The 15,410-nt window shown below is 39.4% G+C and overlaps 1 protein-coding gene across 4 annotated transcripts in view; it reads left to right on the forward strand.

Annotated features, from left to right (window-relative positions):
• STXBP4 (syntaxin binding protein 4) overlaps positions 1–15,410 on the forward strand; it is a 235,261-nt gene that overhangs the window by 27,742 nt on the left and 192,109 nt on the right. For 3 of the 4 annotated variants that reach the window (XM_055398981.2, XM_055398982.2, XM_088828593.1), the window contains exon 4: positions 4,089–4,221. The exons of the other annotated variant lie outside the window; for it this stretch is intronic. In XM_055398981.2, coding sequence (XP_055254956.2) covers positions 4,089–4,221 — 133 coding nt within the window. The remainder of the gene's footprint in view (positions 1–4,088; positions 4,222–15,410) is intronic. 4 annotated transcript variants of the gene reach the window in all.

Here is a 15,410-nt window from a genome sequence, read left to right on the forward strand (position 1 = left end):
GACCTACAAGACCTTTTAGAACTAACACCCCAAAAAGATGTCCTTTTCATTATAGGGGACTGGAATGCAAAAGTAGGAAGTCAAGAAACACCTGGAGTAACAGGCAAATTTGGCCTTGGAGCACGAAATGAAGCAGGGCAAAGGCTAATAGAGTTTTGCCAAGAGAACGCACTGGTCATAGCAAACACCCTCTTCCAACAACACAAGAGAAGACTCTACACATGGACATCACCAGATGGTCAACACCGAAATCAGATTGATTATATTCCTAGCAGCCAAAGATGGAGCAGCTCTATACAGTCAGCAAAAACAAGACCAGGAGCTGACTGTGGCTCAGATCATGAACTCCTTATTGCCAAATTCAGACTTAAATTGAAGAAAGTAGGGAAAACCACAAGACCATTCAGATATGACCTAAATCAAATCCGTTATGATTATACAGTGGAAGTAAGAAATAGATTTAAGGGTCTAGATCTGATAGAGTGCCTGATGAAATATGGACGGAGGTTCGTGACATTGTACAGGAGACAGGGACCAAGACCATCCCCATGGAAAAGAAATGCAAAAAAGCAAAATGGCTGCCTGAGGAGGCCTTACAAATAGCTGTGAAAAGAAGAGAAGCGAAAAGCAAAGGAGAAAAGGAAAGATATAAGCATCTGAATGCAGAGTTCCAAAGAATAGCATGGAGAGATAAGAAAGCCTTCCTCAGCGAGCAATGCGAAGAAATGGAGGAAAACAACAGAATAGGAAAAACAAGAGATCTTTTCAAGAAAATTAGAGATATCGAGGGAACATTTCATGCAAAGATGGGCTTGATAAAGGACAGAAATGGTATGGACCTAACAGAAGCAGAAGATATTAAGAAGAGGTGGCAAGAAGAATACACAGAAGAACTATACAAAAAAGATCTTCACGACGAAGATAATCACGATGGCGTAATCACTCACCTGGAACCAGACATCTTGGAATGTGAAGTCAAGTGGGCCTTAGAGAGCATCATGACGAACAAAGCTAATGGAGCTGATGGAATTCCAATTGAGCTATTTCAAATCCTGAAAGATGATGCTGTGAAAGTGCTGCACTCAATATGCCAGCAAATTTGGAAAACTCAGCAATGGCCATAGGACTGGAAAAGGTCAGTCTTCATTCCAATCCCAAAGAAAGGCAATGCCAAAGAATGCTCAAACTACCTCACAGTTGCACTCATCTCACACGCTAGTAAAGTCATGCTCAAAATTCTCCAGCTAGGCTTCAGCAATATGTGAATTGTGAACTTCCAGATGTTCAAGCAGGTTTTGGAAAAGGCAGAGGCACTAGAGATCAAATTGCCAACATCCGCTGGATCATGGAGAAAGCAAGAGAGTTCCAGAAAAACATCTATTTCTGCTTCATTGACTATGCCAAAGCCTTTGACTGTGTGGATCACAATAAACTGTGGAAAATTCTGAAAGAGATGGGAATACCAGACCACCTGACCTGCCTCTTGAGAAACCTGTATGCAGGTCAGGAAGCAACAGTCAGAACTGGACATGGAACAACAGACTGGTTCCAAATAGGAAAAGGAGTAAGTCAAGGTTGTATATCATCACCCTGCTTATTTAACTTCTATGCAGAGTACATCATGAGGAACGCTGGGCTGGAAAAAGCACAAGCTGGAATGAAGATTGCTGGGAGAAATATCAATCACCTCAGATATGCAGATGACACCACCCTTATGGCAGAAAGTGAAGAGGAACTCAAAGGCCTCTTGATGAAAGTGGAAGAGGAGAGTGAAAAGTTTGGCTTGAAGCTCAACATTCAGAAAACGAAGATCATGGCATCTGGTCCCATCACTTCATGGGAAATAGATGGGGAAACAGTGGAAACAGTGTCAGACTTTATTGTTTTGGGCTCCAAAATCACTGTGGATGCTGATTGCAGCCATGAAATTAAAAGACACTTGCTCCTTGAAAGGAAAGTTATGACCAGCCTAGATAGCATATTAAAAAGCAGAGACATTACTTTGCCAACCAAGGTCCATCTAGTCAAGGCTATGGTTTTTCCCGTGGTCATGTATGGATGTGAGAGTTGGACTGTGAAGAAAGCTGATCGCCAAAGAATTGATCCTTTTGAACTGTGGTGCTAGAGAAGACTCTTGAGAGTCCCTTGGACTGCAGGGAGATCCAACCAGTCCATTCTGGAGGAGATCAATCCTGGGTGTTCATTGGAAGGACTGATGCTAAAGCTGAAACTGCAATACTTTGGCCACCTCATGCGACGTGTTGACTCACTGGAAAAGAGTCTGATGCTAGGTGGGATTGAGGGTAGGAGGAGGCGGGGATGACAGAGAATGAGATGGCTGGATGGCATCACCGACTCAATGGACATGACTTTGAGTGAACTCTGGGAGTTGTTGATGGACAGGGAGGCCTGGCGTGCTGTGGTTCATGGGGTCACAAAGAGTTGGATATGACTGAGCGACTGAACTGAATCATAGATACTCTGTGTTAATCATAGATACTCTGTGCTTGAGTTAGAAAAGGAGGAATACTTTACTGAAATAGTAATGTGTGCTGGAGATCGTGTGTATCCCCATTGAGAAGAATTCACATTTAGACAGTTTAAGAGGTTATTGGAGGTGCCTAATGAGACCTTTGTCCCCTTTCTCCTTCATCTCCCCAACTTCTAGGCTTCATCTCTTTATTTCCTTGCAGCCTAATCTCCTGTCAAGAAAGATTTTGAAATCTGACAGTAGAACATTTTCTGCCTTTTTTCCTAGCTAACTGACTATTACCCTAGTAACCACATAGGCTTTCTTACCCTAGAGTTGAATTCAGTGTAATACAACCATAACCGACATGCTCTAAGTGCCATATAAAAATCAAAATACTCAAAAATAGGGAGTTTTGTTTCTTTAAAGTTTTAATTTCTTTCATTATACTTTTTTATGATTTAACTTTTGAATACAAGTCTTCATATAGATATAGCTAGAATTTCTATGGCAGAAGTTAAATATAAAAATTTTTTAAAGCTGTAGCCTTATGTAAAATATGAACTAACTCTTTTTAGAGTTAGTTTCTGTGGTTTCTGTGATGGCACATTTGAAGACAGCTAGAAGTGCTATACTCAACAATGGCTTTAATGTACCAGTGAAGCATCGCGGTTGAGGTGCTCTTAGATCTTAGACCTTACTTAGATCATACTTTGGCTCTGGAGTGAGATAGACCGGGCTCACATTGCTATTCTCCAGCTTTGTAACTTTAGGCCAAGTCAACCTGCCCAGATTTGGGCAGGTTTTAAAAAAATGAGGGTAATAATATTAGGGATTTTATAGATATTAAGTAAATTGAATAGCATAATGTGTGAATATTGCTTAGCACAATACCCTCTACACCATAAGTAAGCCCTGAGCTTCATTTCATACTTAAGTTCTCTTGGACCAGTAAGAGTCTGTTCTGACCACTATTCAGAAACACAACTTGGGGTGGGGGGAGGGTGTACCTTTTGCAGAATTCTTTTTAACAGTTCCTTCTTTCCTAATAGCATCACTTTTATGTCCAGCAGAAATCACAGCTGGAGCATGTGCTTTGTTCCAGGAGAATACTCTTAAAGGATAAACTGAGGTTTTGTTTGTTTTATTTTTGAGATTCAAATGAAGGTTATATTTATTTTGCTTTAAATGGTCACAAGCGTGTCTTTTAAAACTCACTTGCCAGATTCATTAAAGTGTTTTGTTTTGGAATCCTAAAGTGTAGTAAAAAGTCAATTAAAAGCAAGTCTCTGCAGTTACCTTTAATAAATCTTTAAATTTGTTTAAATAATATTTTTAAAGTATTCTTCTACTCCAAAGAAATAAGCATTATTGCTTATTGTTTGGTTGTTTTACAGAAAAATTAGAATTAGGGCTAAGAAAATTCATTTGATTGCCTTTGTATGATCATACTTTTAAAAATGTCATTGCTAGTATGTACTGAGTATTTTGAATTATCTAGGGCTAAGAATTTAACAAATAGTTTAAAGAAAAAGTAGGAACCCATCTCTGGGCAGGGTCTCCCTGGTGGACCACCATCTCTAGCCTAATTTATGCATGCTAATTTACTTTATCTTAGGGATCCTGCCTTTCAGATGATTACAGTTACCAAGAAAACAGGCCTTGGTCTGAAGATCCTAGGAGGAATTAACCGGAATGAAGGTCCATTGGTATATATTCAGGAAATCATTCCTGGAGGAGACTGTTATAAGGTAAAAACGAAGATAAAATTACCCTTCACCTAAAAGACAAAACCACTCGTGATGAAGTTTGTTTCATCATCAGTCAATTTTTTATGTTAACTGAATGTCCACTATGACCATTTCTCAGTGAAAGACACAAAGAGTGGAAGTAGGCCTTTACACTCAAGGAGCTTTAACCTAACAAATGCATAAGAAATAAAAATGAATCAAATATGAAAATAGCAGATTTTAAGCTGTAACTAAGTGAAGTCGCTCAGTCGTGTCCGACTCTTTGCGACCTCATGGACTGTAGCCTATCAAGTTCCTCAGCCCATGGGATTTTCCAGGCAAGAATACTGGAGTGGGTTGCCATTTCCTTCTCCAGGTGACCTTCCCAACCCAGGGATTGAACCCGGGTCTCCCGCATTGTAGGCAGATGCTTTATCATCTGAGCCACAAGGGAAGTCCAAAGGTTATGTATTTTCAATTATATGCTGTTCAGTTTTTATCCTAAGCCTGTCTGAGAGAAATCATATCTGAAGACATGTTCTCTATTCACTACTCTGAGTTTGGGTTAAGTTAAATCAGTTAAACTGTGTTCATTTGGCCTCTCTTAAATGCAAAACAAAACTAGGCAAATAAAATCTACTCATTTTTGAATTTGCAGTAATTCTTGCTAAGTTTGTTGTCACTTACTAGTTGTCCATATGAGAAATTAAATTTAGAATTAAGGCTGCTGCTGCTGCTAAGTCACTTCAGTCATGTGCGACTCTGTGTGACCCCATAGACGGAAGCCCACCAGGCTCCCCCATCCCTGGGATTCTCCAGGCAAGAACACTGGAATGGATTGTCATTTCCTTCTCCAATGTGTGAAAGTGAAAAGTGAAAGTGAAGTCGCTCAGTCAGGTCCAACCCTTAGCGACCCTGCGAACTGCAGCCCACCAGGCTCCTCCATCCATGGGATTCTCTAGGCAAGAGTACTGGAGTGGCTTGCCATTGCCTTCTCCTAGAATTAAGGCTAGAAAATATCTTTTTTAGGAATGAGAAAGCTGTAATCTTCTTATCACTGTAAGAAATATGTAAATCATGAATTCTTTGCTCTTGTTGCTAGGAAGCTCAGATTCATATTTGAAGCATTTAGTTAACAAATTTGTTACTATATTTTCATGCTCATTTCTCTTGAATTTCATGTTATTTCTGTTTTGCTAATGTTATTCTATATTTCTTTTGTTGAAAATTTCCTCCAGTCCTTTTTGGAGAGATGTAGTATATAAAGAATTTAATAAAATATTCTATTAATATCAAGCTATTTAACATCAGAAAGGATCCTCTTACAAAGTTTGTTTATATTGTTGTTCTTATTCTGGTTGTTTTTGTTGAATAAATAGTCCTACCCTTACCCCCCAGTCCTATCCTGAACACTGTTTAGCAAACAATTTGTTTATTCAAGTGGATTTTTTTCCATGTTAGGGAAAAAAAAAGTCAATTGAACCAAAACTTTCAAAGCAATAGATTTAAATTTTATCAGGCTTGTGGAGATAATACGGTGTCTTCCTAATACACTTACCAAGCTCTAAGTGTTATACAATAAGTATAGGATATTGTCTCTGGAGTAGGAAATCACAGTCCACTCTAATATTCTTGCCTGGAGAATCCCATGGACAGAGGAGCCTGGCAGGCTGCAGTCCATGGGGTTGCAAAGCGTCAGTCAGACACGACTGAGCAACTGAGCATACAAACGTACAATAGGATATTATAATGATATAATTTTGGGCTACTGAATTTAATTTATTAACTAAATAAGAGCATATTTAAATGCTAAATTTAAGCAAATTCAAACAAAAGACAAAATTTTTCTTTTAAGAATTGAGATATATTACTTCAGTTTTAAAGCTAAAGGATGTGTGTATCAGTATGGCTAAGCTATTTCTTAGACTATACTTGAAGTAATGCAATAGATTATGGTACCTAACAAGTGATAAGAATTTACTTTTAAGACAAACATCAATTTGTGCTTTTTTTTCCCCCATGAAAAATATTTGTACATAAAGTAATAGTAGTGACTAGGTGCTGAGTGACTCATCTCCTGTCAGTAATCACTGAATAAGAAATTATACCTGTAATATACATTTTCTCTTGCTGATTTTCTGAGAATTCCGTTGTTTGAATGGGTATTAGAAAGTAAAATCATGTAATAAAGTATATTCTGTATTTACCACTAGAGAGCAGCATTGGGTTATTAATGTATTTTTATAGTATTTGGTTGTGTCCAAGAGAATAAAACTGCCAAAATAGAAAAGGGTATAGACAGAGAAGAATAAGTGAGTTTGTAATGCTTACAGTTGCTTTTATGTATTTCCTCAAGATGGAGAAGTACATACATCTTTTGCTCTGAAAAGACAAATTAATTCAATTTTATATAAAAATATTTTTAATGAATAATAGAATTTACTTTGTTCTAAATACTGTGTTCTTGCCCAAAATATCCCATGGACAAAGGAGCCTGGTGGGCTACAGTCTGTGGTGTTGCAAAGCGACTAAACAACAGCAGCAACAAATACTGTGTTAGGCTTGTTAATAATCTTCACAAAATTTCTGCATGTATATTCACAGAATAGGAAACAGAGGCTCATAGGTTAAGCTTATTAAGTTGGTACTCTGAGCAACCATTAATATTTTTTAAATGCATATGAGTGCTTTCACTTGCTGTAATTTTAACATTATATTGTTTCAGAGCTAATAATATAGCCAATCTCAAGCTTATAGATAGATTATATTTCATTTATATTTCCAAACTTTATAGATAGGGGGTTATTGGAATTAATTATCTTTATTTAATCATGGGTAGCTGCCCCTCCTCCCCGTCATACACACATAAAAATATTTTTCCTCTTGGAAGATATGAGATCGAATACTGGTTCAGTAACCAAAATGGTCATGTTTCTTTGAAAAAATGTATTCAGAGTTCAATCTTGAAACATCTTGAAATGTTTTTGCTGCTTCAAGTAGGAAAGAAGATTCTTGATTCTCCCAGCTCTAAGAGCTAGAGGTAGCCTATAGGTTGGGAACAACTATACTAGGTACTGAGTTAAGGGAAGGATTAAATATGGGAACTCCAAGGCTCTTTTCTCTCCACCAGCCAATTCCGTATCAGTTTGGAGTCCTCAGTGTTCAGTCTTAGAAATTTTGGGGGGTGGAACATTCTTTTGACCTTCATACACACATATCCAATGGCCTGATCCACATTTCCACTTGGATCTCTTCAAGGCATCTCACATGCAACTTGTCTGAGGCCAGATTTATGATAGTCATGTCATACCTTCATCTACCCATTTCTCCCCTAATAGACCTTCTGCCCGTGTTCCCAGTTCCTGTGAATGAGACAGGAACAGTTGCACAAAGTCAAAAGACTAGATCTCATCCTAACTACTTCCTCTCCCGTAACACCCATATCTAATCCATTAGTACTTACTGTTGACTGTCTCTAAACAGTTCTTGAACCCATCAGTCTTCTTGATCTTCACTGCCATTACCTTTGTTTAAGTTATCATCAGTTCATATCACACCTCACAAAGAGCTTTGTCTGCTCTTGTGTACCGCTCTTATCTCCCTCTCCACCTAGCCTGCTAATACTTACTTGGCTACAAGGCTCTGTGTAGGGTGACTTCTGCCCCTCACTTCTCTGACTCTCCATTCCTGTGCTTTCAGAGTAGCATTCTTTCAGTCCTTGGAAGGGGCCCAGTTCTTTTTCATCTTGTGTGCTGCTCCCTCTGACTATCACTTCCCCCATGACTTTTAAACATGAACCCAAAGACCACTTCCAAAGAGAGATACTCCCTGTGTTCCCCACCCCCACGCCACCGCCCAAGTCTGGGGCCAGGTTTTTCCTGTCTGTGCGCCTTTCCTTCCTATCACCTGTCTGCTTGTTTTTTGCCTTCATAATCACCAGTGTCATCTTGTGATCCTACGTCAATATCTGTGATTGTGTTTACCAGCTCTGCCTGAACTACAAATCTGAGAATGTTTCCTAAGTCCACAGATCTTATCTGGTTTTATTCACAATAATATCTTTAGTTCCTGGCATGGTACCTGACACATATTAATTACTAAATTAATAACCAATGGATGAGTAATTCTTTAGTCATGTTGGTGAGAATTACTGATTTGCCTGTTTACCATTCTACTGCCACCATCTGGGCTCCACACCAAAGTGCCTTTTCTTCCTAGCTCTTTGTGTCTAATTCTGAACAATACTTTTATTTTCTTCTTTCTCTGCTAATACTGTAAGGAGAGCAGGCAGGAATCAGACATTTTTCTTCAAAACAGATATATTTTATTTACCTGATTCTAGGGTACACACACACACATACAGTCAGCCCTCCATATCCTTAGGTTCCAAAGCTGTGGGCTCAACCAACCTCAAACTGAAAATATTCAAAAAAACAAATTCCAGAAAATTCCAAAATGCAAACTTAAATTTGCCATAAAGCAATTATTTACATAGCAATTACTTTGTATTAGGTATGATAAGTAATCTAGAGATGATTTAAAGTATACAGGGAGGGTCTGCATAGATTTCATGCAACTATTACAGCATTTCACATAAGGGACTGGAGCATCCATGGATTTTGGTATCCAACACCGAGAAGTGACTGTATGCATATGGATACACACCAATATTTATAAAACAGATATATAGATAAGTAACTACGTGTGTATGTACATGCACATGTATGCATGCTAAGTTGCTTCAGTCATGTCTGCCTCTTTGTGACCCCAGGGACTGCAGCCTGCCAGGCTCTTCTGTCCATGAAGACACAGGCACGAATATTGGAATGGGTTGCCATGCCCTGCTCCAGGGGATCTTCCCAATCCAGGGATCAACCTTGCATCTTTTATGTCTCCTGGATTGGCAGGCATGTTCTTTACCACTAGCACCACCTGAGAAGTTCCGTACATACACATAGGGGTTTGTGTGTGTACATATGTCTATATGTATACATTTTCTCTCTAGCATCTCTGAAATTGAAATGGGTCTACAGTAAATGTCATGGCGTAACTGGCAGCATATTTTTCAGCATTACATAAAATAATGGTGTACTTCATAATCAGTATTATGGATCTTGGATGTGATATATTCAGGATATTTTTTTTGGTCCAATCTTACAGATTAAGACAAAGATCATATAAATGGATACTAGTAGTCATTGCTCACAAAGGATTATAGCTGGACATATCTAACTTTGGAAAGAAATCTATTTTCAGGATTTGCTGAGTTTGTCTCTGGAGCTGGGACGAAGGCTTTTTGGATAGGTAGGACAAACGTCTCTAGATGACAAGGGGCAAAGAAACCAATCCTTTGGTGGGAGCTAAAGCAGTAGCAGCCAAGAGGATTCACATTACAGTGTCACACACTTTTCTCCTTTGCTGCTGTTATTTGTGTTAGAGCCACCTTAATTTTCTTCAGTGTTTCCTGGGCCTTTCTCATTTATTGTGGACCTGTTGTGTACTTGGCACCATGCTCAGGGAAATAACCATGAAAAGGGCATAGTTCTGGTCAGTTGAAAGAATGTGTGCTGCTAATTTGGGAGTCGCTGAAGTAATATAGTCTAATGGGGAAGAAAAAAATATGCAAACAAATAAGGACAGTATGGAGTAAGTACAGTGATATAGATAAGTGAAAGTGCTTTTGGAGCAAAGAGAAGGGGACAGTGAAGTAAATCTAGGGAGTTGGAGAAAACCTACAGCAGAGATAATGTTTGAATTTGGCAGTGAAGTTTAAATGAGAGTTCATCAGACAGAAGTGTCAAGGTGGATGGTGGCATTCTAGACAAGGATTAATATGTATAAGCACATTAAAGTTTGAAAGACCGTGGCAGGTTTGAAGAACATATTCTGAGAATAGGATGAAGAATTTATATGCTGAGGAGGGAAAGTGGATATGAGGCTAGAAAAAGTAGGTTGCATCTAGTTTGTTGTTCTGCTGCTGCTGCTAAGTCACTTCAGTCGTGTCCGACTCTGTGCGACCCGATAGACGGCAGCCCACCAGGCTCCACCGTCCCTGGGATTCTCCAGGCAAGAACACTGGAGTGGGTTGCCATTTCTTTCTCCAGTGCATGAAAGTGAAGTCGCTCAGTTGTGTCCAACTCTTCGTGACCCCATGGACAGGAGTCCACCAGGCTCCTCCATCCATGGGATTTTCCAGGCAAGAATACTGGACTGGGTTGCCATTGCCTTCTCCGAGTTTGTTGTTCTAGGTTTGGGAAATTCAGGAGTTTGAGCTTTTCACTCCAGTGGGCAGTCATCAAGTGTTCTTAATTTGAGGACTGGTAGTGAAAAGGTTGGCTTGAAGCTCAACATTCAGAAAACAAAGATCATGGCATCTGGTCCCATCACTTCATGGGAAATAGATGGAAAAACAGTGGAAACAGTGTCAGACTTTATTTTTTTGGGCTCCAAAATCACTGCAGATGCTGATTGCAGCCATGAAATTAAAAGACGCTTGCTCCTTGGAAGGAAAGTTATGACCAACCTTGATAGTATATTAAAAAGCAGAGACATTACTTTGCCAACCAAGGTCCGTCTAGTCAAGGCAATGGTTTTTCCCGTGGTCATGTATGGATGTGAGAGTTGGACTGTAAAGAAAGCTGATCGCCGAAGAATCGATGCTTTTGAAGTGTGGTGTTGGAGAAGACTCTTGAGAGTCCCTTGGACTGCAAGGAGATCCAACCAGTCCATTCTAAAGGAGATCAATCCTGGGTGTTCATTGGAAGGACTGATGCTAAAGCTGAAACTGCAATACTTTGGCCACCTCATGTGACGAGTTGACTCACTGGAAAAGACTCTGATGCTGGGAAAGGTTGGGGGCGGGAGGAGAAGGGGACGACGGAGAAAGAGATGGCTGGATGGCATCACCGACTCTGTGGACATGAGTTTGAGTGTACTCCGTGAGTTGGTGATGGACAGGGAGGCCTGGCGTGCTGTGATTCATGGGGTCGTGGAGAGTCGGACACGACTGAGCGACTGAACTGAACTGAGGATTAAATTTGCTATCACTGTGAAAATTGCCTTCAACAGATATGGGATTCTGATTCACCTCTCCGTAACACTTACAGTGTGTTAGGATTTTATATATGTTATTTAATTATCATAGCAACCTTGTGCAATAAGTACTTATTCCCCACCTCGCAGCTAAGAAAATGAGCCTAATGGAGATTAAATAAATTGCCTGCATTCATGTTAATAACTAGTATTGTGAGAGGATACCTCCATTGACACTTTATGAAATTATGGGAAAAGAATCTAAAAGCTCGCAGGAGCAATCTTTGTAGTGAGAAATACTGAGTTAGAGTCAGGCTGTGTAGATAGTTTCTGATGCTGTGGTAATACATTGTATGGAGAAATGTAATGGTCATTGAAATATGAAATGGACAGTGTTGGCAGTTTTCAACAGAAGTATTCAACAATACATTATTATTTCAGCATCTTTATAAATGTCAACGTGAAAGAATTCAGACTGAAGCTGGCTGTGTGAAAGTGCTTGGCACCTTGCCTGTCATGTTGTATAGTTGCTCAGTAAGTGCTGAATCAGAATCTAGACAGTGTGGAAGAGGCCTTGGCAAATCCCTGAAGTCACTATCTTCTCAGACACATTAATCAAGCTGGGGCAGAATTCACGGGCTTTGAATTGCCAGACTTTTACAGAAATAGCTTTGTTTTAGTTTGCAGGTTCTGACTTTTAAACCGGTTCAGAAATTCACATGATCAGCTAAGATCTTATTCTTGGAGGCAAAAGGAAAAAAAAAAAAAAAAACTGCTGCAAGTACTTTTTAGAAAGAAAAAAATATATATAAGCACCAGAAGCCACAGTCAGAGACTTTCTTCTCTTCTCTGACTCTTGTCTTCCTGGAAAATACTACTTCAATACATTGGTGTACCTTAATATTAATATAAGATGTGTTAAATTGCCTTCCTGAGAGCTTTTTTTCTCTGTATGGCTAATACCATGTGGCCAGAGACGAGATTGTGGGAGAAGGTAGGTCACCTCAACCCTGTTGCTGACTTCTGTTTTTTGAAGGCCTTTTCTCCATAACACTGACAACCACCTGTGGTTTCTATAAGATACACAGAGAGAGCACCGCGATTTAGAATTTAGTACTTTGTTTCTTGTGGATGAGATTGTGCACCTCCTGCATCCCCTTCCTTCACCTTCTCTCATTGTTTATGAACATCTTAGCTAGCAATCTGTGGAGCTCAAATTCGAATTCAGATCTATCTGGTCTCCATGCCTCGTACTCTTTTCTCTTCACCAGTCCACTGCCTCTGAAGGCTCCCGCCCAAATAGCAGACAGTGGAGTTGCCATCTGGCTTATAGTCATCATCATTGAATTTTCCCTTTTCAAGGAAGTTTAATAAAAACAAGGAACTGTTAATACTAAGAGTATTTAGACTAAAACAAAATAGCCAAATATTTACTGTCCACCACCCCAATTCTAAAAGAACTCTTTTCCCCTTGTCAGAGTCCTTTAAATACTTTGCTTCAGTGAAGCAGAACTTCCTTCATTGTTCCCTTTCTTTCCCTAAGTTATTGCCAGGCTTTGGGATATAAGTCAATAGTAGTTTAGTCATTAAATTTCAGTTATAATCTACCTTTTTAAGCTGACTCTAAGGAAGAATTTTTTGCAGATTCCAGATGAGATAGAGTTGCATTTAACAAAGACATTTATTTATTTTTAAGCTAGATTTTCAAAAATCACTATTGAACCCTACTTCCAATGAAAATTTTGGAATATAGAACCAAAATAAAATTCATCTGGTTAGAAACATTGTTGAGCTTAAATGTCATGAAGTGCAAGTCACTCAGTTATGTACAACTCTTTGCAATCCCAAGGACTATGCAGTCCTTGGAATTCTCCAGGCCAGAATACTGGAGTGGGTAGCCTTCCCTTCTCCAGGGGATCTTCCCAAACCAGGAATTGAACTGGGGTCTCCCTCATTGCAGGCAGATTCTTTACCAACTGAGCCACCAGGGAAGCCCTAAATGTCATGAGAGTTTGCTTTATTTTAATGGGATGGAAATTTTCTCTTCTTTTTAATAATGTAATATTTTATACATACAAAGAGATATTGGAGCAGATATCTAACTTATAAAGTGTAATAATGAAAGGAACACCTATGAATCCACTTAGACTTCACTGTTTGACTTAAGTAGAAAATATTACTATTAAGTCTTCCTATGTGTTTTCCTCCCATTCCGTTACCTTCTCCACCCTCCTTTTCTGAATTAAGTGCTCTGCGGAATTTTGTTTATTCTTTGGTAACTTAATTTTGTTTATTCTTTGGTAACTTTTACTAGCCTTATCTTTTTGCCTGTGGCAAAAAGGTTGTTTTGTTTCTTTGTTTGTTACCATTTCACTTTAACCTCGAGGAAATGACATCCTCTGTCTAATATTTAGCATATTAAATCGCATGTTCTTGTATGTAAGTTTCTAAGTATAGTCTGAATATAGTTGACTTAAATGCATATGTTACCAAAGTCTGTCATCAGACTTGGTTTTATAAAATATTACAAAATCAGCTCCTTCATTTTGCTGAACATGTAGCATCCATATGGTAGATACTTTCACCATGCTGCTTAGCCAGCATTCAGTTCAGTTCAATTCAGTCGCTCAGTCGTGTCTGACTCTTTGCAACCCCATGAATCACAGCATGCCAGGCCTCCCTGTCCATCACCAACTCCTGGAGTTCACTCAAACTCATGTCCACCGAGTCGGTCATGCCATCCAGCCATCTCATTCTCTGTTGTCCCCATCTCCTCCTGCCCCCATTCCCTCCCACCATCAGTCTTTTCCAGTGAGTCAACTCGACGCATGAGGTGGCCCAAGTATTGGAGTTTCAGCTTTAGCATAAGTCCTTCCAATGAACACCTAGGATTGATCTCCTCTAGAATAGACTGGTTGGATCTCCTTGCAGTCCAAGGGACTCTCAAGAGCCTTCTCCAGCACCACACTTCAAAAGCATCAATTCTTCGGTGATCAGCTTTCTTTACAGTCCAACTCTCACATCCATACATGACCACGGGAAAAACCATAGCCTTGACTAGACGGACCTTGGTTGACAAAGTAATGTCTCTGCTTTTTAATGTGCTATCTAGGTTGGTCATAACTTTCCTTCCAAGGAGTAAGCGTCTTTTAATTTCATGGCTGCAATCACCATCTGCAGTGATTTTGGAGCCCCAAAAAATAAAGTCTGACACCGTTTCCACTGTTTCCCCATCTATTTCCCTTGAAGTGATGGGACCAGATGATGCCATGATCTTTGTTTTCTGAATGTTGAGCTTCAAGCCAATCTTTTCACTCACCTCTTTTCACTTTCATCAAGAGACTTTTGAGTTCCTCTTCACTTTCTGCCATAAGGGTGGTGTCATCTGCATATCTGAGGTGATTGATATTTCTCCCAGCAATCTTGATTCCAGCTTGTGCTTCTTCCAGCCCAGAGTTCCTCATGATGTACTATGCATATAAGTTAAATAAGCAGGGTGACAATATACAACCTTGCCGTACTCCTTTTCCTATTTGGAACCAGTCTGTTGTTCCATGTCCAATTCTAACTGTTGCTTCCTGACCTGCATACAGGTTTCTCAAGAGGCAGGTCAGGTGGTCTGGTATTCCCATCTCTTTCAGAATTTTCCACAGTTTATTGTGATCCACACAGTCAAAGGCTTTGGCATAGTCAATGAAGCAGAAATAGATGTTTTTCTGGAACTCTCTTGCTTTCTCCATGATCCAGCGGATCTTGGCAATTTGAACTCTCGTTCCTCTGCCTTTTCTAAAACCTGCTTGAACATCTGGAAGCTCACGGTTCACATATTGCTGAAGCCTGGCTTGGAGAATTTTGAGCATGACTTTACTAGCGTGTGAGTGAGTGCAATTGTGCGGTAGTTTGAGCATTCTTTGTCATTGCCTTTCTTTGGGATTGGAATGAAGACTGACCTTTTGCAGTCCTGTGGCCACTGCTGAGTTTTCCAAATTTGCTTTACTATTGTGTTTTAGTTCCCATACATTGATCAAACGGAGGGAGGGGAAAAAAAATCACTTGTGAATATAGCAATTGTGTATGCTCAAACTTTGCTAGTTATATTTAATCACATTCTTATAAAATCCAAATTAGTTTTCAAATACGATATATTTTAAATCAAATTGACTCTGTGGTTTTATATT

This window comes from Moschus berezovskii, chromosome 20 (genome assembly GCF_049115385.1).
Source record: "Moschus berezovskii isolate FMDL1 chromosome 20, NW_MosBer_1.0, whole genome shotgun sequence".
NCBI lineage: Eukaryota > Metazoa > Chordata > Mammalia > Artiodactyla > Moschidae > Moschus > Moschus berezovskii.